Source organism: Colletotrichum jinshuiense, chromosome 9, assembly GCF_051148585.1.
Source record: "Colletotrichum jinshuiense chromosome 9, complete sequence".
Classification (NCBI taxonomy): domain Eukaryota; kingdom Fungi; phylum Ascomycota; class Sordariomycetes; order Glomerellales; family Glomerellaceae; genus Colletotrichum; species Colletotrichum jinshuiense.
The window spans coordinates 2,209,126-2,229,021 of record NC_139316.1 but is presented as its reverse complement, the minus strand read 5'-3'; the positions used below and the strand labels follow the sequence as shown (position 1 = coordinate 2,229,021).

Here is a 19,896-nt window from a genome sequence, read left to right as displayed (position 1 = left end):
CGGCATCTCCCACGCCGCCCACCATTGCTACCTTGGACTTTTCTGTTCCCTCCCTCCACCGACTGGGTTGGCCGCTATCGCCGCCCCGAGCACCTCGCCAAGCGCCATCCATTCGACGCTACGCGGCCCGACGTACACGCCCGCCCTGTCGAGCTCCTGGCACGAGCCGTACAGTCTGTCGACTCTCTCTTCCCTCGTCGTCCATGACACAGCTTTCCAGAGTCGACCCCTTCGCTCACCGATCGTCTTGCTGCCGACGTTACGTTCATGACCGGTGACCGAGTCGACATCCTGCCCGCTAGATAATTGTCGTGACCACGTCCCGCAACTGAGGACGACCTACCCGTCATGGCCGCCGTTATGGAGGACTATTTGGAGAGTCCTATGGACAACGACGATGTCTTCCCTTGCAAAGGGTGCGGAGAGGTATGATGGCCCACACCGGTGACTTCTGACTATCCCGCAAGCACGTACTGATGGCGGTGACCCAACCCGACTAGATTCTGGAAGAGGGCAAAGCGTTTGAACTTGGTATGTCTATTCGGTGGTCTTTTTTTTTTGTTCATCTCTCCCTCCCCCCATTCCCCCTTCCCACCATCTACTCCGGCCACCCTCGTCTGGCTTGGCTGGCTGTTCAGTCATGCTGTCCTCCATGGCCATGCTGTCTGCTCTCTCCAAGTTCAACCAAACTAACGAGCCTCCTCGTTCAGCTGGAAACCGATGGCATCTCAACTGTTTTCGCTGCAACACCTGCGGCACACTGCTCGATTCCGATGCGAACCTCCTCCTCCTCGGTGATGGCTCGCTCATCTGTAACAACTGCACCTACAGCTGCAGTGCTTGCAACAACAAGATCGAGGATCTCGCCATCCTTACCGGCGACCAGGCATTCTGCGCGACATGCTTCCGGTGTCGCAACTGCAAGCGGAAGATCGAGAACCTGCGATATGCAAGAACTTCACAAGGCATTTTTTGCATGAGCTGTCATGAGTCGCTCATGGCGAGACGAAGAAAAAAATCAAAGGCGGCAGCCCAGGCTAAATCGAGGGAGAAGGACGGATCTCCCATGATAACAGACAAGTCGCTGCCCGCTCTGCCGCCCAACGCCATTCCTCCGAATGCCTTTTCCGATACCCGAGTCGATCCCGACTCTGACAAGGAGACGCCAACCGAGTTGTCCCCCAGACCGCGCCCGGCATACAGTCGAAACGACTCGTCGTCCAAAAACAGCAGTCGGCCCTCGCGCTCTCCTGAGCGCCCTTCTGAGTCTACTAAGGACAGTGGCTTAGGGTTACCTGCTTCGAGCTACCGCAACAACCGCAACTCGACGATTTTCGCTCCGAGCAGCAACAATAATGCCGATGCCAATGGCGGCGACGACGGTTTCTTCATCCCAGTCGCTCTGGATCATACCCCGGCTTCGAATACGACCCCGCGGTCGACATCGGACGTGCCTAGTGCATCCAAGAAGCAAGATAAAGACTACTTCGGTATTCCTCGTGCCAGCACAGACAAGAAAATCGAATCTCAGTCATCGACCCCTCACATTGCTTTCCAAGAGAAGGGCAGGCAACCTTCCTCTGACTTTGAGTCTGGGCCTATCAAGCTGCCCCTGCGTAAGACGTCAAAATCGTCCAGAAACGATACCCGATCATCGATAAGCAACGATGAAAAGTCCCAAAAGGTCACGGCCGGCAAGCTTTCACCATCGATTGACGATTTCAAGCTACAGGATGCGCCCAAGAGCAAGAAGCTGATCAGCCCGAGGAGCGCCTCGCATTCGGCCGCCATGACCCCTGAAAGTGGAAGCGCCAAGAGCAGTGACGGCGTACTACGCAAGGACAAGGAACCTTTCCCCAGCTTGGATTCATCTGAATCGCCTCCCCGCGTCGGCAACGGAACAACTCGGTCGTCCCAGGATTCTAGACAGCGTGATGAAGGCGAAGTGCGACCTTCATTCGACTCCATCTCTTCATCGCGGACAGACGTTACAGCTGGCAAGTCGATTCCTCGAAAGGAGCTACCGCCAATTTCACGCAACGGTATGTTCATCCCCGAACTCATGCCTTACACCGATGCAGGACGCACCGAACCTAACCTTGTTTTCTCAGGTAACGGCAAGCCCGCCGGCGGCCCGCCTTCACGATCCGCTACAAATGATGAGACAAATCCATCCGGTCTGGCCGCCCCCGCGCGGCCGAATATGACTGAGCACAAGCTCAGCGATACTTACATGCAACCCCGAGCACCCCCGCAGCCGCCCGGTGTGCCTGCTAACACTCCCAAACCTCCCGCAAAGGACCAGACGAATGGTGAAGCAAAGGTCTCCCCCAAGCTACCGAGATGGAGCTCAGGTGGCGATTTCAGTATGGACGAGGACATGGCTAGGATCCTCGGCACCGACGAAGGTTCATCATCTATCCTTCGCCGCGTATCGAACGCTGTTCGCCACGGACGCAACAACAGCACCGAATCCAGCTCCACACAGCTGCCTCAGCATTCTCACAGAGTCTCTGGTCACTCGCGAAGTATTAGCGAAACCACCCGTGGCACCGCCTCACCTCGCTGGCCCAAGACGCCCATTGCTGAGGATCCTAGCGGCCACGAAATCAGCAGTCCCATTTCCATCCATTCGAGTGACGACCCAGCTTTCCTTAAGCGGCAGCTGCGTAGCTCAGAAAACCGTGTCGCAGAACTAGAGAGACAGTTCTCCACGGAGAAGGACTTGAAGCGCTTGAACAAGACTCTCATTGAGAAGCGCAAGACGGTCTCGGTGCTGGATACGCAGACTGAGATTATGATTCGGCAGCTCGAGGTTCTGGCAGGATACGTCGAACGTGCAAAGGAGACCAAGACACCTGTCGACCCGCGCGACTTGGAAGATTCTGCGATCAAGGAGTTCGTGCAGAAGCTTGACAAGGTCAAGCAGGCGATGAGCGCAGCCATCGAGCAACTTCATACTGAGCGTGACGAGCTGATCGACGAGAAGAACCAAGCCATTGTCGACAGGGACCGGGCCCTTCTCGAGTTTGAGCAGCTCTCGTCCAAGAACGCGCAGCTTGCCGATATGAACAACGACCTGACCCACCAGATCCAGGAGCGGTTCAAGTCGCAGATTGGCGGCGAACTCAAGTCGCCTAATGGACTAGGCATCTACAGCCAGAGCAAGATCTTCTCATCATCCAACCTCAACTTGGCAGATTCGGCAAGCATGACCACGACCCTCGTCCACGAGACGGATGAGCCTGTAGTCGAGGCAAGGCCGACAGTGGTGGACATCAGGAAGGGACAGGCGAAGAAGTTCAACTGGAAGAAGGGTTCCAAGGGCTTGGCCCAAAACGTAGCCAAGGGTGTAAACCGTGCCGTCGTGGCGTTCCAGCAGGAGCGTGAGCGAGGCGTGCAACCCGGTCTGACGGGCGACAACATCGGCCTCCCGTACAACATGACGGTTTCTCAAGTCGAGGCTCCCAGCACCCAGGCCCCGGCCGCTCCGAAGGGCCAGCAGCAACCTGTCGATCGCCAGGGCTTTGGATTCTTCAAGAAGAACAACCCCAAGTCCATGTCTCTGACCAACGTGTCAACGCCCACCATAGCAGAGGCACCCACTACCTTGTTCGGCTCCGACCTTGTCGAAAGGGCCGACTACGAGCGCCGTACCATTCCCAGTGTGGTAACTCGCTGCATTGAGGAGGTTGAGCTGCGCGGTATGGACGTCGAGGGCATTTACCGGAAGACGGGCGGCAACTCCCAAGTGAAGATGATTCAAGAGGGATTTGACAAGAGCGAGGATTACGACATTTCAGACCCTGGCCTTGACATCACCGCAGTAACGAGTGTGCTCAAGCAATACTTCAGAAAACTCCCGATGCCACTGCTGACGTACGATGTGTACGACAGCGTTCTGGAGTCCAACGGTAAGTCCCACATTGACAATTCTCCATCATCTAGTCTAACGGTATTTTGTAGCCATTTCGGACCAGACGGAGCGTTGCGACCACCTCCGCAAGGTGTTCAGCACGATGCCTCAGCGACATCGCGACTGCCTTGAGTTCCTCATGTTCCATCTCGCTCGTGTAGCCCAACGAGAGCCCGAGAACTTGGTAAGTGTTATGATTTGATGACGCGATTTGTAGCGGCGCTGACCAATCCTCAGATGTCTCCCAAGAACCTTGCGGTCGTGTTTGCTCCGACCATCATGCGAGACACCAGCCTGGAGCGAGAGATGACCGACATGCATGTCAAGAACCTGGCCGTACAATTCGTCATTGAAAACAGCCATACCATCTTTACCGATTAAAGTGCCGGCTTTGGATGGTATAGACTGACGATATTGGAAACCCTTGTACATATCAACACACCCACGACTTTACGCCCTCGACCGCTTTTCCTTCAACGATCCTGGTTCGGAGACACCTCTCCCCCCTCCCATATTGTCGGCCTTTTGACTTTCGCATTCGGATTCCATCATTCGAACGCCATCATGGCCGCAGGACAAAGAAGAGGGGGAGGGTTTTTGCTCCGCGCTTGGAAACTTTAATGATATCCAAATTTCTTGCTTTGGGGCACGAAAGGAGTTTCTTGGTTCTCGAAGGCAGGTTTGGGAACCAGGGCTGGCGGGACGATTTTACTTTTCGTTGAGAGCGCGCTTTCACCACTCTCACTCGTTGGCATCCGAGTGAAGAGGACGACTCCGTTTGTGACAACTTTTTTGTACTCGAGGAGTGAGAGCGAGAGAGGAAGAGGAGACGAAGGAACGCATAGTGAAACGATGAAGAATGAGGCTGGATGGTCAGAAAGCATGCCGTCCGCGCATGGGTCGGTCATCTGGGGAGGGCGAGGGGGTGGTTGCATTCGAAATTAGTGACGTTAAAAACACCACCGGATCGATGGCTCAGCCGTCGGTTCTCTTTTTCCGAAGAAGTCAAGCCAAAACTTTTATTGTCCCTTATGCCTGTGCATGCCATTTGTACATGTGGTATCAAACTCTGGTGTGAAGAAGACCGCCAGCCTGCCTAACTAACTCTTGTGACGCCTGCGTACGCCACTTACTTGGAATCCCCCATCATGCGCCTCACCTTCTCGAGCAACAGCCCGCTCTCCCTGCCGAGCTTCCGCTGGCCGTTCTCGTCGCCCTTGCGCGCCTTCGCCATGGCGCGGCGGTACCGCTCACGGTCGGCCATCTTGCGCTCGCGCTCCTCGCGGCGGCGCTGGATCTCGGCGCGGCGGGCCTCGGCCTCGGCCTTCTTCTGCTCGGCGTGGGCGAGCTGCTTCTCGTAGTAGCCCGGCTTGCGGGGGCGGCGGGGCTTGCGCGGCTCGTAGCGGTCCACGGTGGCGTCCTCCTCCTCCCCGTCACCGTCGCCCCCGTCGCCGCGGTGTTTGCGTTTCACGGCGATGGTGTTGGGGTTGGGCGGCTCTCCGTCCTCGGTGGTGAGCATCTCCTGGCGGGACGGGTGGATCTCCCCTTCCAAGGGGGGCTGCGCTGCCGAGCCTTCTACCGGCGCTGGTAATGAGGACGCCGTCTCCTTCTCTGCGACCTCTCCGCTCCGAGGCTCCGAGCTTTGCGCGTCATCGTTTGAGGCGTGCTTCGCCGCCGCGGGCTCCTGAGGGGCGGCCGAGGACTGAGAGGCGAGTTCCCTGCCCTTGATCTTGGCGTAGGCCTTCTTGATCTTGGCCTTGTGAATGAGCTCCAGCTTCTTCTTCTCGACTAGAGGCGCGCGCGTGTTAGTATACGTGAAGCAATTACTTGTTCCTTGCCGACGGCGAGGGGAAAGGGGAGGGGCCACTCACCCTTTCTGCGCCAGGGTCCTTCGGGCAGGTTGTCGGGGCCGACGCGGAAGCCCTTGCGGGGCTTCTTCTGCTGCTGCGCGTCCGCGGATGAGGCCGCCGCGCCCTCGGCGGCGCGCTTAGGGGCCATGATTTTGCGGTGAGGGGGTTTTTTTTTTTCCTCGGCGAACGAGAGACGAGTGAGATGGGAGGTTGGCGATGAAGAGAACGAAGTCTCCTAGACGTGAGATGAGCGGCAAATCGGGGCCTCTCGGGACTCGGGATCCCCGCGGGGGGTTCAGCCGTTACTACGCGGCGTCGTTCTATGAAGCGCCGGGGGTCGTCGGCTCGCGGTCGCCTTGGTCGAGGGCTTTCGTGGGTGCGAGAGACGTTTCAATGCGTATGTGTAAACGGGCAGTGAAGGAGGATGAAATTTTAGGTGGGTCTTGCGATGAGAGGTTCGAGAAGGGTGAGACGGAAAGGGGTTTAGCGCCGGGCTCCACCTTTTGCTAGTTGGGGGGTGGTTGCACCGATGGGGCGCGGGCGGACGGCCTCGGATGTGGTGGGTCCCCCACCCGCCTCCTTCCTCCCCCGAGTTTTGCATTTCCGAACCTCACGACATGCCGGCGTGACCTCCGCTGGCAAGCAAGAGAGAGGCTGGTTTCAGACATGAGTCTTTGTCTGTGATCGGATTCTGGTTTCGACGTGGGGGGTTTCCGAATCACGCTCGGTTTCTGTACTTGTGCTTGTCGTTGCGAAGTGCTGTATTGGCGGTGGTGGTGACCTCGGTTCAAGGCATTGCAGGCGTTATGTAACAATGGGCATCGCTTTTGTGAACATGTGTTGTAGTGTTTATCCATTTAACATCTGCCGTCGAATTGTCCGCAAAACCTATGCAATATAGGCAACTAAGGCCCGGCTCACTCTTGGCCATGGACAAAAACCCCTCATCCAAGTCTGGCATGATGCCTCGCACCGTCTCTATGAACACGGCTGTTTAAATACACCGCCCAAGTCCTTGCAGCGAAAATCTACAAGAATTACAAGAAGAAAACCCCGCACTCCTCCTCTCTCCCCTAAACGCGCCCACTCACAAGTTCCCCCTCACCTTGACATACAAACTCTCCGCCTTGGCCAGCACCTGCCCCTCGCTGTCCTCGATCCTCGCCTCGATCCAGTACTTCCTCCCCCGGACCTTGACGACCTTGACGACGCACAGCACCGTCTGCGGCGTCTTCACGGGCCGGACGTACTGCACGTTGAGGTACGCCGTCATGTACGCCCCGTCGGGGATCAGCCCGTTGATCTTGTTGACGGGGAACACCAGCCCGATGGTCTCGTCCAGGACCGTCGCGACGATGCCGCCGTGGGACACCCCCGCGTACCCGTTCACGCCCTTGCGGAGGGTCAGCAGGGCCTTGAGCTCGCGGATCATGTTGGCGCCTTCATCGCTCTGGGCGGCGTTGCCGTTGGCCGTCGTCTCTGATGACGACGACGACGACGACGACGACGACGACGACGAAGGCCGCTTGTAGAGCGTCAGGTACGCCGCGATCGTGTCGTCCGTGTGCAGCGTCGTCGAGAAGAGCTGGTCCTCGGTGTCCTGCTTCGGGAGCCGCGAGTTGGCCGTCTCACGGACCGTGTCGGGCGCGTTGATGTGCGCCGCGGCCCAGGGGATGCCGAGGAAGTGCTTCAAGTCCGGGTTCTCCGACTTCATTGCTGGCCCTTCTTGTCTTTCCGTTGTCCTTTTTTTTGCCCTCGCTTTCTTTCTCTTCCCGTTTTATGCCGAGCGGGGGTATCTGGTATGAGGCAAAGCGATAAACGTTTGAATGCTCTAATAAAACAATTTTTGTAATGAGCGACTTCGGATCCCAATGGCTACTCTTTTTTTTTCTAATGGCTTCCTCTCTGAATGGCACCTAGTGAGGATGAGCTTCATTGCACTCCGGGAAAAGGACCGAGGTCATTGTGGGATATGGTCCGTGCGCCGATCGCAGTATGTCACCATGTCACCCTGGAAAGTTGGGACGAGCCACGCACACATACATACATACGCACACATACATACATACGCACACAAACTCTACAGCAAGTCCCCACTGATGAACATGCGTTGATTTTCATCAGGGAATATATTGGAGAGTTTCGAATGTGAGAGCCGATAGGGGCGACATGTTCATCCCATGCATTGGGTGGGGCCGACAATTGGGGGTAGCGAACTCATACCGACGACCATAGGCCCATTTGTGTATGGATGCTTTATTGTGATGCTACCCTTATTCGACCCCCTTTTGAGCTCATTAGAGCATATATCTAAAACTCTCGGTGGCCGTCTTCACGCGGCCTCCATATCCAACCAAACCTTGTTCCTCTTCGGCATCGCCGCCGCCGGCCGCGTCCATCCTTCGGTTGAGGTAACCGAGGTAGAACCTCAGGAACAGCGCCAACACGGCCACGGCGAGCATCGCATATGCGCAGGTCTGCATGCCAGGCGCGTAGAACGGCGCATCGCGATCCGGGTACAACCTCGTCCCCACGAGGGGCCCGCACTGCCCAATGATCTGCATCAAGGCGAACCCGCCGCCCTGTCTGCTCTCAGATGCCTGATTGTTGATACTCCACGCCACGGTAAGCGTCACGACGTTAAAGAACCCCACGGCGGCGGGGTAAACGGCGAGATAGCGCAGCAGCGGCGAGAGGCGTAGAGGCTCTGCCAATGCGAGGGCAGCATACCCGCCGGCCGATGCGAGGGCATGCAGCACGATGGGAATGGATCGGTTCTGCGTTCGATCCGACAGGCGGGCGGTGGTGAGGACGGCGAGGAAGGCCAAGAAGTAAGGAGGGGCGCTGAGCCCCTGTGACGCCAACCGAGAGTGGCCCATCTCGGTGAGAATCTTGGGGAGAAAGACGGGCAGAGAAGAGTATGCCATGTTGGTAAGGAAGAACATGGCTGCCGTCAGCCACGCCATGGGGTCGCATAATACCGCGAGGAGTTCGCGGCCTTGAAGACCTCGAGACTTCTTCTCTCCGCGCGTCTTATGCGGCGTTTCGCGCCGGAGCCGGAGCCGAGCCACCTTTTGCTCGCGCGCCGTGAGGTACGACGCCGTCTCCGGACTGTCGGGGATGATGCGCCACGCAGCCGCGGCCACGACAACAGATGGGAAGCCCTCGACGAGAAACAACAGGCGCCATGGGGCGATGGGGCTGGCCTCGGCGAACCGGATAATCAGCCAGGCCAACGATGATGCGAACGTTGTCGCCAGTGGTGCGGCTGCTCAGGGTCAGCCACGGCAAAATGTATTAGGAGCGCTCAGAGAACCGACCGGAGATGAAGATGGCGGTGCGAAATGCCAGTTCCTCTCTTTTAAAGAAGAAAGACAGATAGAATGGTATGCCTGTGAAGCTGGCCTCGCCAATGCCCAGAAGCACTCGTAGAAAGATGAGCATAGGGTAGGAGACGGAAATGGCCTGCAGCGAGGCGGTTAAGCCCCATGAAAGCACAATCATGGACACGTATATATGGGCGGGGATGAGCTTCCACAGCAGCGACATCCACTCGAAAGCGATGTACGAGATGTAGAAGGCCGTCAGGGTCCACTCGTACCACCCGTCCCATGGGGGTTGCGTCTGCAAATCCTCGTCCATGCCAGCGATGCGAGCATTGCCAATGTCTGAGGATGGCACGTCAGCACAAGAGGAAACTGCAGGGGTGTATCGAAGGGGCCGACGTACTGGACCGATCCAGGAAGCTGAGCATGAACAGCAGGGCCACAAAAACCACCAGCTTGCGGTCGTGTTTGCGAACTACAGACCTCTCCTCGTCAGGCGTATACAGTTGGAAGCTCGCGACAGTGCTGTCGCTTGCCCGCCGCCTCGGCGAGGACGCGTCGCCGCCCCATCCGCCGCCGTTGTCCATCGCAGGCGATTTCCCCAATCTCTTGAGCTCGTAGGCCTGTCCGCCGCCGAGCTCTGCCTCGTGCAGATGCAGGTCATCCTCTGCCTCGTCGAGGTCGAAGTCGAGGTCGCTATCAAGGTTGAACTCTGCCATTGTCTGCGCAAAAGAAGGCGACGTGTCACCCGCGCGGGGTGACGTGCCAGGTGCGTGAAGCCTGGAGTGTTCAGCCATTGTGGCAGGGGGAGAGTCATGCGCCGTATCCGAATCAAGGACGCACGATCATCCGAGGTTTGTCTGGGTAGAGGCGGTCAAATCATGGAATTATATTGGATGCAGATGTTCAGCTCGAAAGCCGATGTCCGCGAACGAAAGCAGGTGGCCGTTTTGCCGCATTGAATGGGCGTCGCCAACGGAACTAGGTCGTGTCGGATTGTCTTAAAAAGGGAGCGAGCTGTGTTGCTGCTGAAATACCAGGGACGGCGGAAGATGTTTAGGAGACACCTTTGGCCAATGACGTAGCAAGCTAATCCCTGCTTCGCTTCGAAAGGGAAGCTGGGGTTCCTCGGTGTCACTGCAGCTGGGGTTAGTGGGTTGCGGGAGAACACCACAGAAACAGGGGTCAATCATGAAGCCTCTCCTGGTCTTTGCCCTGTTTCAATCAACAAATCATTTGTTATGCGCTTTCGCGTGTGAATCGTATTCTGCATTGCCGCGTGGGCATGTGGCTAATTCGCTTAAACATGGAGGATATTGTGCCGTATCCCAGACAGCACCCTTCAAAATAACGTTACAAGTACAGGTTGTGGTGATCCGCCCTCGGATAGGTCTCTCCGCTCCCTAAGAGCATCCGAAGCTCATGGGTCTTCGCCCTTCTTCCCAAATAATCTTCTGAAACCGCCGCCCTTGGGTGTCTTCGGCCTAAAGTCCATTGACGGTTTTGACTGTAATGTTGGTACTTCCTTTTCTGTCCAGTTTCCAACCATATTGGGATGCTGCGGAAGGGTACCGTATGGCAGACCCGCCTCTCTCGGCGAGATCTGCTGCTGCTGCTGTTGTTGTGGCGACGTGGCCGTGGCGAACTGATTTGCCGGCACACTGGACATGTACTCGCGTGGCGACGTACCTCCCCTGGAGGGGCCGGCACCCGCATCACGGGGTCGTGGAGTCGCGGTTTCCTCCTCCCGTTCGGCCTCGTCATCGTCCTCTTGTGTTCTTCCTGCGTCCTCTGGAAAGTCGCGCACTTGGTCGCCGCAGACGACGACATACCATCGGATATCCTCCCCCCGCTGGAGCTGGTCCCTCAGCTTCTCAAACCAGCCAGCCTTCTTCCCCGACGTGGAGCCCTTTTTGGCTTTATAGAACTCGTCGCTCGGGGCGCTGGCCATGGCCTTGGTTTCGCTTAGTCGCTCTTCGTAACGCATGATCTCTTCCGTTATCGAGTTGCTCAGGTCGATGCGTACCACGTGATCAGCAACGAACGCGTAGGGACGGCTGACATAGCTCAAGTCGGATGGGTCGTATTCCTCGAGCAGCTTCACGGCGCTCCAATCATTCTGTAGTACGTCGTCCTCCTCGGGAGGAACGGTCGAGGGCGGCACGTCGTACTCGTTACGCAAGGCGGCGGCCTTGGAGGCCTTGGACTTGTTACGCTTCTTCTTGTCACGCTGAGCCTCGGAGTCGTCGGGTGTGGGCTCGGGGATGAAGTCGAAGAGCGAGTAGAATGATTCGAGGATGGCGGGTGACGAGTTCGGTGCAATGATCCATTCAGGGGCGGCATCGTCGATGTTCTGGACGACAACAAAAACACGAATGCTTCGACGATCCCAACGGAAGCCGTGGCAGAGATAGGTAGGCATAGTAGGTAGTTGCGATAAAGCTAGGGACTGGCGGGGAGGGGTTGCGAAAGATAGGACGGGGCGGCGGGTGGCGGGGCTGAAGATAGCCAAGGGGTCGAGAGCGATACGGGTACAACAAGGAGCCTGCGTCGGTGGAGAGCTCCGAGCCGGGGTTGGGTCGAGGCTGAGCTGCCGTTGCCTCAGTCAGGATCGGTTGCTGTCGTTATCGACGTTGTCAGCCGGCGGCGTCGGGAGTGATGTCGAGAAGGGTGTATCGAACCAGTCAACTCAAAGGCCAATGGTTGAATCGGGGCCTGATGACGGTCGTCCTACGTCAAGTCAGAATAGGGCGCGTCCGTCAGGCAGCAGACGGCCGAGAGACCGCGTTGGCAGGAAGGTTGGTTGCGGGAGGCAGGTTCGTTGCCGACAAGCGTTGGAACAGGTACGCAATGCATTATTCAATATATGGACAAGGAAACATGGCTTGTCGCATCGCGCGCTGGGCTGCTGCGGCGCACACCTAACGACCTAACGCCCAACGAAATATCCTCGGGAAATTCGATGACTGGGGCCGACTTCTAAGTGGCCAGAGCCGAGGGGGACTTGAGAAGAAAAAGCAAGGGGCAGGCTAGGCAAAGACCAAGAGATTGACGAGAGAGGTGGGAAGTGAAAAGAAAAACGAAAGAAAAATCTCAATGAGAAGTGGTGGCCCAGGTTCTGGCAGACGCCACCGAAACCTGAGCCGGGTGAGCTTCTGGGCTGTTCCAGTTGCGCCAGTGCTTCCGATTAGCTTCTGTCCGTGCTTGCGGTGGCTCAGCCCAGGCAGGAACGGGCCTTTTTCTGGACACAGCAGCCTGCTAGCTGGTAATTCAGCATTTGGCGCTTCCCATTGCATCAGATGCCACACATCCTCGGAAGAAGTGAATGCTTGCAAACCTACTGCAGCGAAGCCCGGATACTCTGAGTCGCAACTATGACTTGCATGAATGTACAGGTAAGGAGTTGGATCCCACCCGACCTTCTTCCCTCTCCATAGCTCTTAGCAGGCGATTGCTGGCTTTAGGTAAGCATTGCAGGTCCACCTAGCATGCTACCCTTACCCTGCCTTTTTACTTTTAGTGTGTACGTACTGCTAACACTTGGGCCTTGCTGTTGCCCGTGCCTATCATCGCAACCGAGGCTGAATCATCCATCTGTGGGTGCGGGTATGGAGCATTGTTGCAACGAGAGCCTCAATCTGCTCAATACGAAAACGAAAGAGACAACAGACAACTCAAGCGAGATCCAATTCAAATACAGGCGATCTACCCCTCACCCCCTTTCTGAACACTACTGAGCTTACTTTTGCAACTTTCGGATCCGGCTCGGGTCTCCGCGGCATGCAAGTCAGCAATTATCTGGAAACCCAAAATGCTGGGCCAATCAATGAGCTAATACAGGTATGGCTTGACGTGTTCAGCACAACTCTGTTGACCTTCGAGTTTCAGGCCATTTTTGTAATTGTGCACTCCGATCCTTGTCACCTTCACGATCACTGATGAGCCACCAAGGCCTTCCCGAGGCGGTCGCACCGAACAGGCGGGGTCGAGGAGTTTCACGCGTGGCTGCGATGTGTCAGGCCCGGCCGTTTCCGACGACACAGCTGTCGGGGAGGTTAGCGTTGACTTTCCCCGGGCCGAGGGCTGCAAGTGTTTGTCTCTTCGCGCACAGTCGATCGTTCCTCGGAATGTGGCTGAACAGAGTCGCAGAGTAACTTTAAACACCATTGTTACGGGGCAGGTGAGCGCAGAAGCCACACATATCTATGATCTCTTAGCACACTGCATGATTATTCCTAATTCATACTCTATAACTTTCCCACCATCCCATTCACGACCCCAACGATCACAGGAAGACGCCGAACCCCGCTGCTACCACTGCTGCCCCGGCCACCAGCGACACGCTCGCCGACATCTGACCCGATCCACTCGGCGGGGCCGATCCCGACGCCGCAGCTGTCCCGGTCCCCGTAGCAGTCCCGGTTCCTGTAGTAGTCCCGGTTCCCGCAGCCTCCGTACCCTCCGCCTCTGGCACCACGGTTTCCGTCGCAGTTTTTTCTCCGGGAGTAGAGCTCAGCGGTGCCGGGCTGGGTATGGGCTTACAAGTCTCCGTCGCTCTTGAAGCCGACTGTAGAGACAGTAAAGCCGAGGGGTCATACACGCCCTCTGTTATGATCGGGTGAACCGCGATGACCTTCTCCAAGCCCGCAGTCATGGCTACGACCACTGACTGCTGATTCACGAAACAAGAGTTCATCGGTATGTCGTGATCCACAGTCATGGTAGCGGTGCCGGACGCGTTTATCGTCGTCATGTTGCAAAGTCCGTATTGCTCAACGATGACGTCCCCACCACCACTTCCGAGGCGGCAGCTCCACCATTTCTGGATGCCCGCGGTGGCCGAATTTTGTCCCTTCCAGCCCCAGCCGTCATAGTGGGTGACATTTGCCGGCCAGTAGCCTTCTTTCTGGCAGGCTGCATCTGCGGTTGGGCAGGCGACGTTGTAGACCGCATACGAGCGGCTGTACTCGACGATGGATGCCTCGAGACTGCCCGATGGTTTTGTGTCGTAGATGAAGAACGGGCGAGCAGAGGCTGTGATGATGGGCGCCTGCACGTCGGTTGATGTTTGTGCCGGGGTTGGTGTCTGCGCGTTCGCAACTGACAGCAGCGCCACGGCGGCCGACAAGAGTGAGATCGTCTTCATGACTAGTCGCGTGACCCGGGAACAGGTTTGGCTGGCTTGCTTTCGACTCTGTAGGACGGGTGCGTTCTGGGAGTTGGCTCGAGGCGCGGGAACAGCCCAGGGCGAGGGCGAGGTGTTGTTTTTGAGCATGTGCCAAGAAAGTAAGCCCTGGTCTTGTGAACCGTCGATGGGAACTTCTGAAGACTCATTTAACAAAGTGACGGGGGGGACATCGCCCGACCGCAACGTAAAAGGGGTTTGCGCTGGCTGCGCCTTTTCCCGCCCCTGACGGAAAAGGAACCCGCATCAAAGCTTGGATTTAATACCCAATCGAAAAGTCAGTTGGTTCATGCGGCCATTGCCAGACATGTCGAAATTGAAGCAGCCAATGCTGAGGCACCAGGCACCAGGCACCAAGCATCTAGTCTCGGTTCACGGCGGCTGTTGCATGGGCGCCTACACCATCATCGTGAGCTTGTGAGCTGTTGAACCTACATTAAGGATGCTGAGGTGAGCAAGTCAAGGAGAAGTTGTTCCGGAGCCAAGTCCGGCTGGGGTCTGCCTCACTCGAGACATACGCAGGCCAGGAAGGCAGCCGAGAGTCCACATCATAACTTGGCGCTTGCCGGTGCAGCCCCCGACTGGCTGCTGTGCCGCAAAGAGTTGACAATTGTGGTCAGTTTTCCGCCATTCCGAGCAGGAAAGTGCGAGCGAGCTCAATTTAACGACTGCAAAGAAACTGCCACTTTTGGATAGCTTTGCTTCGAGCGCCGCCCACATGGCACTTACTAAGAACCCGTCATCCACCTCCCCTTGGCGCCACGCATTTCGACGTAACATACCTAACCCGTCAAGTGCGTGCTCAAGATTCCCATCTGCCTGGCGGCTCTTCCCAGGGGTTCGAAACGAGCGGATTGGACAATCGGCTTTCGATCAAGGGGAAAGAAGCTTAGTTCTCGCGCCAGGGCATCGTGCTAAGGCTTAGACCGAGCCGGGGCGGGAGGAGCACCGAGAAAAAGGCCTAGACCAAGCTCAAGCTCGAGCTCGAATCGAGGTCGGGCCACCCCAGAAGCTTCGTTAAATCATCCATCCCTCCACGCTCAGAGCTCACATCTCTGGAATTTTGCCAATGACGAGGAAAATGAAATTGGGAGGACTAAAGGAAGGGGGGAAATTTCTGGGCTTTCTGAAAATGGCCCTTGCTTGCCGGGGCTTCAGTGAGCCGCGGCCCCCAGTTCAGCTCGCCGGCCACTGTAGATTACTATTTGGTCTCTTCACCAACTGTGCCATGAGTAAAAACCCCACCCCGGACCTCTTAAATGTCCCAATCTTCGGCCTCGGCCAAGCCATGAATATAGAATTTTTCGCCTCTCCGTAGCAAATCAGGACTGGAGCCACACCACCAACACAGTTTTCTGCACCACCTGGCAACGGGACGAAGCGAGAAGCCTCGCTCTCGCCCCCTACCCAAAACCACCCGTATACCGAGGAGCAGCATTGGGTAGCCCGGGATGGGGTCAGGGGTATCGAGACACCTTTCCTATGGCGGGAAGGGGTTACCGCTTCCCACCTGACTTGGCATCGATATTCTAGGAACGTGGAATGAAAGAAGCTTGGTGACGGGACAACACGACCCGGGGGGCACTGCAGTGACAAGCACAAGCGTTGCAATAGGCAAACAACTGTAACTGTTCCTCAGCCCCACAAGCCATCTTCAAACTTTTGGACCCCCCTGCGCCCCTGTCCTGCGCCCCTGTCCTGCGCCCCCAGGCCTATAAGCGCTAGCAGCCCAGAAAGAGACATATCGCGATGCCAATGTCTCTGTTGAACCCCCGTTCGGGACGGCGCCCAACGTGGCCGATTGGCTCCTTCCCGGGACAAGGCTTTGTCAAGTCTCTAATTTCCTTCTCTTCTTTGGGGAGCCTCTCAGTATGGAACCCGTCTCTCCCGCGAGTTTGTTTTTATTTTTATTTTATTTCATTCGCCTTTTCGACATCCAATCCGTGGACAGCCGCATGCCTGGCAGATGTAGGGGGGCCTCGTATGCCCATCCGTCCAGAAGCGCATTAGACTGACTTGTCGATCCGCTCGCCTGCATGGCAACTCACACACACCTTTCTCTCTGGGACAGATAGGACGAGCCAAGACCAGCCAGGGGCTTACGGTATCATGGGGCACCCATCTCTTTCTCTCTCCTTCCCTTCCTCTCCGTCCCTCTCAGTCAAGTCAAGCCTTCGTGCTTGACCCTGGGCGACTAGCCGGCGTCCCTATACCACCCACGCGGCTATTCCGCTGCTAAAATGCGTGCCACAATGCTTCCAAAATATCACGTCCTACGGCAGATTGGGATGCGCGTTTGGCGCCGGCACGGCCAATCGCGTCACTGCGTGCGCTCAGCCCGTCAGCTCGAATGGAGTTTCTTTTCTACTCGTCTGTTCCCGTCAGCCCCCCGTTGGAGGCTATCGGCGAATGTCCAACCAACCAGGCGTAGGAAGTCCTGCGCTGGCTGGATATGAGATGCCGGCCTGGCCCCTGTTTTGCGGGACCCTTATAATATCTTTTGTGTGCGACCTAGTGTAGCAGCTACTGTAGCTATGTCCAGCCTCCTCTCCCCCCCCATACCCTCGTCCACATATCAACTCCACCAGTTTAGAGGACGGGGTTGCTAGGTTTTACTCCACGCTATACTTGAATGTCTTTCTTGCCGCGGCCGGTTCCTTCGTTCACCGGTGGTCTCCTCCTTCTTGATCTAGCTCGTGCTTCCCGCCCTGCACCTTGTCATTATTTTCTTTCCGGCTGCCCCATTCACCCTGTGCTATGACTGTTGACCACACCATATGACTACAGTCAAGTACTTAAAAATGGCACCTGCGGTAAGTCCTTGCTTCTTCCTCTTCTCTTGGCTCTCTTCTTCGGGTTTCCCATCTCTCGGGTGTTCGTGCTTGGCCAACAGCTGTGACCCCACCTTTCTAACATCATGGCTTTGCAGTACGATGAAGGCCCAGAGCTGGCGCCTCAGCACGAATACCCTGAGGTCTACCATGGCCCGCCTCAGCAGTCGTACCCCATGTCGCCTCAGCCAATGTCCGGCACGTCGACCAAGCCAGACGGTTCGACATATGGAGCGTACTCAACAACGCCTACCGGCACGCCGGGCCTTTACCCCGTCGAAGCAGAACCTGTCGCGCCTCAAAAGAGAAACAAGACCATCTGCGGTTGCACGTTCCTCGTCTTCGTCCTGTCCGTCACTATCGCAGTCCTGGCGGCGGCCGTCATCGGCCTGGCAGCAGGAACCGGCTTAGAGGCGAGCCGCGCAAACGAGGCAGCTGAGAAGCTGTCGGCTCTCCAGTCGTCAATATCCGCCACCCCAACGGCGACGACAACGAGCGCCTCTGCGACGGCAACAAGCTTTGCTTCCCTCACCAACAACTGCTCCAACAAGGATGAGACGACCACTGGCCAGACGTACACAACAGACTGTAAGTCCATCACCAAGACCGTGCCGCGGAGCACAACTGACTTTATGACAGTCTTTGGCAAGAAGACTTTTACCATGTTTTGCAACACCAACGCTCCCAATCCGCCCTTGATGTCGCTGTTCACCGCCAACTTTAACAATTGTATGGACGCCTGCGCCGCGTTCAACTCATACGAAGATGTATTTAGTGGCAACGCCACTTGCGACGGAGTCAGCTTCATTCCCCTATGGACGACCAGGTCAGGAGCCGTCGAGGGCAAGGCGCCAGGAAACTGCTACCTCAAGCCGGGACCACAGACACGGGATGGCCTGGAGACCCCCAACATTGGCACCGAATGCCATGCCGCCATCATGAGCTCTTCATAAACATGTTTTTTTGGGGGTGCGGTAGCGAGTAAAGGTTGGGAGGCGCGGGTTTCTTGTTCTATACCACTTTGTCAGTTGATCTTAATGTGTATTATTGAAAATGTGCTCGAGCACCGGCTGGGCGTTGAAGGGATAGAAGGTCCGCGGTATGATGCACCGTATACCCATTAGGAGCTAATGAGAAAGGCGTTTGATGATCATCATGACCTCCGCGATGTATGGCTTTCGAAGTCCGCCGTGGCTGCAAATGTGTTTATCCGGGGTGCCACCACTTGGTTGGTGTATAGCACCGCACCTCAACCAGCCATTTGGCCATGCGTGGCCACAGATGGAACTTTGGAGACGGGGGCCGGCTCGTCAAGGGGACAGAGAACCCATCCAAGATTCCCTGGCGCAGTCCTCGCTTCGAGATGTTTCACGAGCTGAATTTCGAGTGGCGGAGACAGCTGGGCTACTGAGATATCTCTCGACAAAAGCCAAATTTTGTCTGTTGTGCTCCTAGCATCGCGCTGGACTGGAAATAGGATTATAGGGTACGAGCGATGAGGAAGGTCGACGTCAAATGAGGTGAGGGATAGAGTTTTGGTTCCCGCTGTAAGTGAGTCGCCCGCTTGTGGCGCTAAGGGCTGCGAGTTGGTTGATGGAGGGTATGTCGAGAGTGCGAAGAAACAGAAGCGTGCAGCAAGCCAGCCTTGGTCAAAAAGATATGCCGTGCGATCGGAGGCGGTCCGGGTAGGTGCGGATAGAGATGCAGCTTTCGTTCCAGAGGCGGAGTTGGTCAGCCGAAGCGCGACGGGGAGGTTTCGAGGTTTGGGTGGAGGAGGGAGCGGCCTCTTTGTTTCCTCTTTCCCCGTCCGCAATTCCCAGCGAAGAAAACGCACGAGGGCCTCTCGACCTCCACTCCGCGACAAAGGAAACGGGGTAGCCAAGGGAATTGCATCCCGTATACTCGGCCACCCCCTTCCTGGTTCATCCAATTGTCTACTTGTGGTCTGATCAATCGACCGCCAGCCAGCCACTCAGCTTACCGACATCAGGATCACGCGCTGGTGTGTATCCCATGCAAAATGGTTCGGCTTCGGCTTCACCCGAAGGATTCTGCGCGCCGAGCTCACCTCAACCGCCGCATCCACTTCAACCCGCTGCAGAGCGACGCAAGCCATACTTTTCGGCCGATCGGTCCCTTTGCCGTCCGACCTCGACAGGCTGCGACCAGGGCGGTCCTCCGACCTCGCAGGCGGCCGACAAAGGTTACAGGAGGAAAACGCCTCTGGTCAAGCTTGTGGTGCGGTAGTGGGGCATCGGAGTGGACGAGCTTCCGGGTCTAACGCACACCGACATAGGTAGTATGGACCGAAGTTGGTGTGATCCATCGAGGGCCGCCAGTGCCCGGGATGCGGTTGTCGGCTTTAATCAAGCCTTCATGCAATGCACACACACACACACGAACGCGTCGCAGACGACCTTGCAATGATGCGGGTTCGGCTTGGACATCTGTCAGAATCCCGTACCGGGATCAATGGTTGAGAGGAAGACAGCCGACCAATTGTATTTTGCCAAAGGCGGCTGCTTCAAGTGTCGGTTTCGGGTAAGATTGACATACAAAGTCGACGAAGAGGTTTGGGATGCGTTTTTGCTCGGAGAAAGTCTAAAGAGCTGCTCGGTCTCCGACTTGCAAGGACCATTCAATTGTCTTGACATCGAAGTTAGCTGTCTACCGACATCAGTGGGTATTGCAGATGAGGTTCGAGATCGATTGTCTCCTCCAACGGGCGCAATTTCTTCGTGGCTGGAGCCGTGCGATGTGAATACATTCGAATGTAGTGTAGTAATAT

The 19,896-nt window shown here is 56.6% G+C and overlaps 7 protein-coding genes across 7 annotated transcripts; 2 read left to right on the top strand and 5 right to left on the bottom strand.

Annotated features, from left to right (window-relative positions):
* Positions 1-348: 348 nt before the first annotated feature.
* EsH8_IX_000613 (uncharacterized protein) lies at positions 349-4,297 on the top strand (the record flags this gene model as incomplete). The annotated part of the gene is made up of 6 exons (XM_083266949.1): positions 349-426; positions 501-531; positions 711-2,042; positions 2,112-3,914; positions 3,967-4,100; positions 4,154-4,297. The coding sequence occupies 6 exons, from the start codon at positions 349-351 to the stop codon at positions 4,295-4,297; spliced, it is 3,522 nt and encodes a 1,173-aa protein (XP_083130514.1).
* Positions 4,298-5,045: 748 nt separating this feature from the next.
* EsH8_IX_000612 (uncharacterized protein) lies at positions 5,046-5,914 on the bottom strand (the record flags this gene model as incomplete). Its single annotated transcript, XM_083266948.1, has 2 exons — positions 5,046-5,704; positions 5,788-5,914. The coding sequence occupies 2 exons, from the start codon at positions 5,912-5,914 to the stop codon at positions 5,046-5,048; spliced, it is 786 nt and encodes a 261-aa protein (XP_083130513.1).
* A 939-nt stretch (positions 5,915-6,853) lies between these two features.
* EsH8_IX_000611 (PaaI family thioesterase) lies at positions 6,854-7,480 on the bottom strand (the record flags this gene model as incomplete). Its single annotated transcript, XM_083266947.1, has 1 exon — positions 6,854-7,480. One exon carries the CDS (start codon positions 7,478-7,480, stop codon positions 6,854-6,856), a length of 627 nt encoding a protein of 208 aa, XP_083130512.1.
* A 583-nt stretch (positions 7,481-8,063) lies between these two features.
* EsH8_IX_000610 (major facilitator superfamily domain-containing protein) lies at positions 8,064-9,889 on the bottom strand (the record flags this gene model as incomplete). Its single annotated transcript, XM_083266946.1, has 3 exons — positions 8,064-9,034; positions 9,087-9,434; positions 9,496-9,889. 3 exons carry the CDS (start codon positions 9,887-9,889, stop codon positions 8,064-8,066), a joined length of 1,713 nt encoding a protein of 570 aa, XP_083130511.1.
* Positions 9,890-10,512: 623 nt separating this feature from the next.
* Positions 10,513-11,514, bottom strand: EsH8_IX_000609 (uncharacterized protein; the record flags this gene model as incomplete). The annotated part of the gene is made up of 1 exon (XM_083266945.1): positions 10,513-11,514. The coding sequence occupies one exon, from the start codon at positions 11,512-11,514 to the stop codon at positions 10,513-10,515; it is 1,002 nt and encodes a 333-aa protein (XP_083130510.1).
* Positions 11,515-13,377: 1,863 nt separating this feature from the next.
* EsH8_IX_000608 (uncharacterized protein) lies at positions 13,378-14,367 on the bottom strand (the record flags this gene model as incomplete). The annotated part of the gene is made up of 1 exon (XM_083266944.1): positions 13,378-14,367. One exon carries the CDS (start codon positions 14,365-14,367, stop codon positions 13,378-13,380), a length of 990 nt encoding a protein of 329 aa, XP_083130509.1.
* A 2,711-nt stretch (positions 14,368-17,078) lies between these two features.
* EsH8_IX_000607 (uncharacterized protein) lies at positions 17,079-18,061 on the top strand (the record flags this gene model as incomplete). Its single annotated transcript, XM_083266943.1, has 3 exons — positions 17,079-17,090; positions 17,207-17,696; positions 17,748-18,061. 3 exons carry the CDS (start codon positions 17,079-17,081, stop codon positions 18,059-18,061), a joined length of 816 nt encoding a protein of 271 aa, XP_083130508.1.
* Between the last annotated feature and the right edge of the window lie 1,835 nt (positions 18,062-19,896).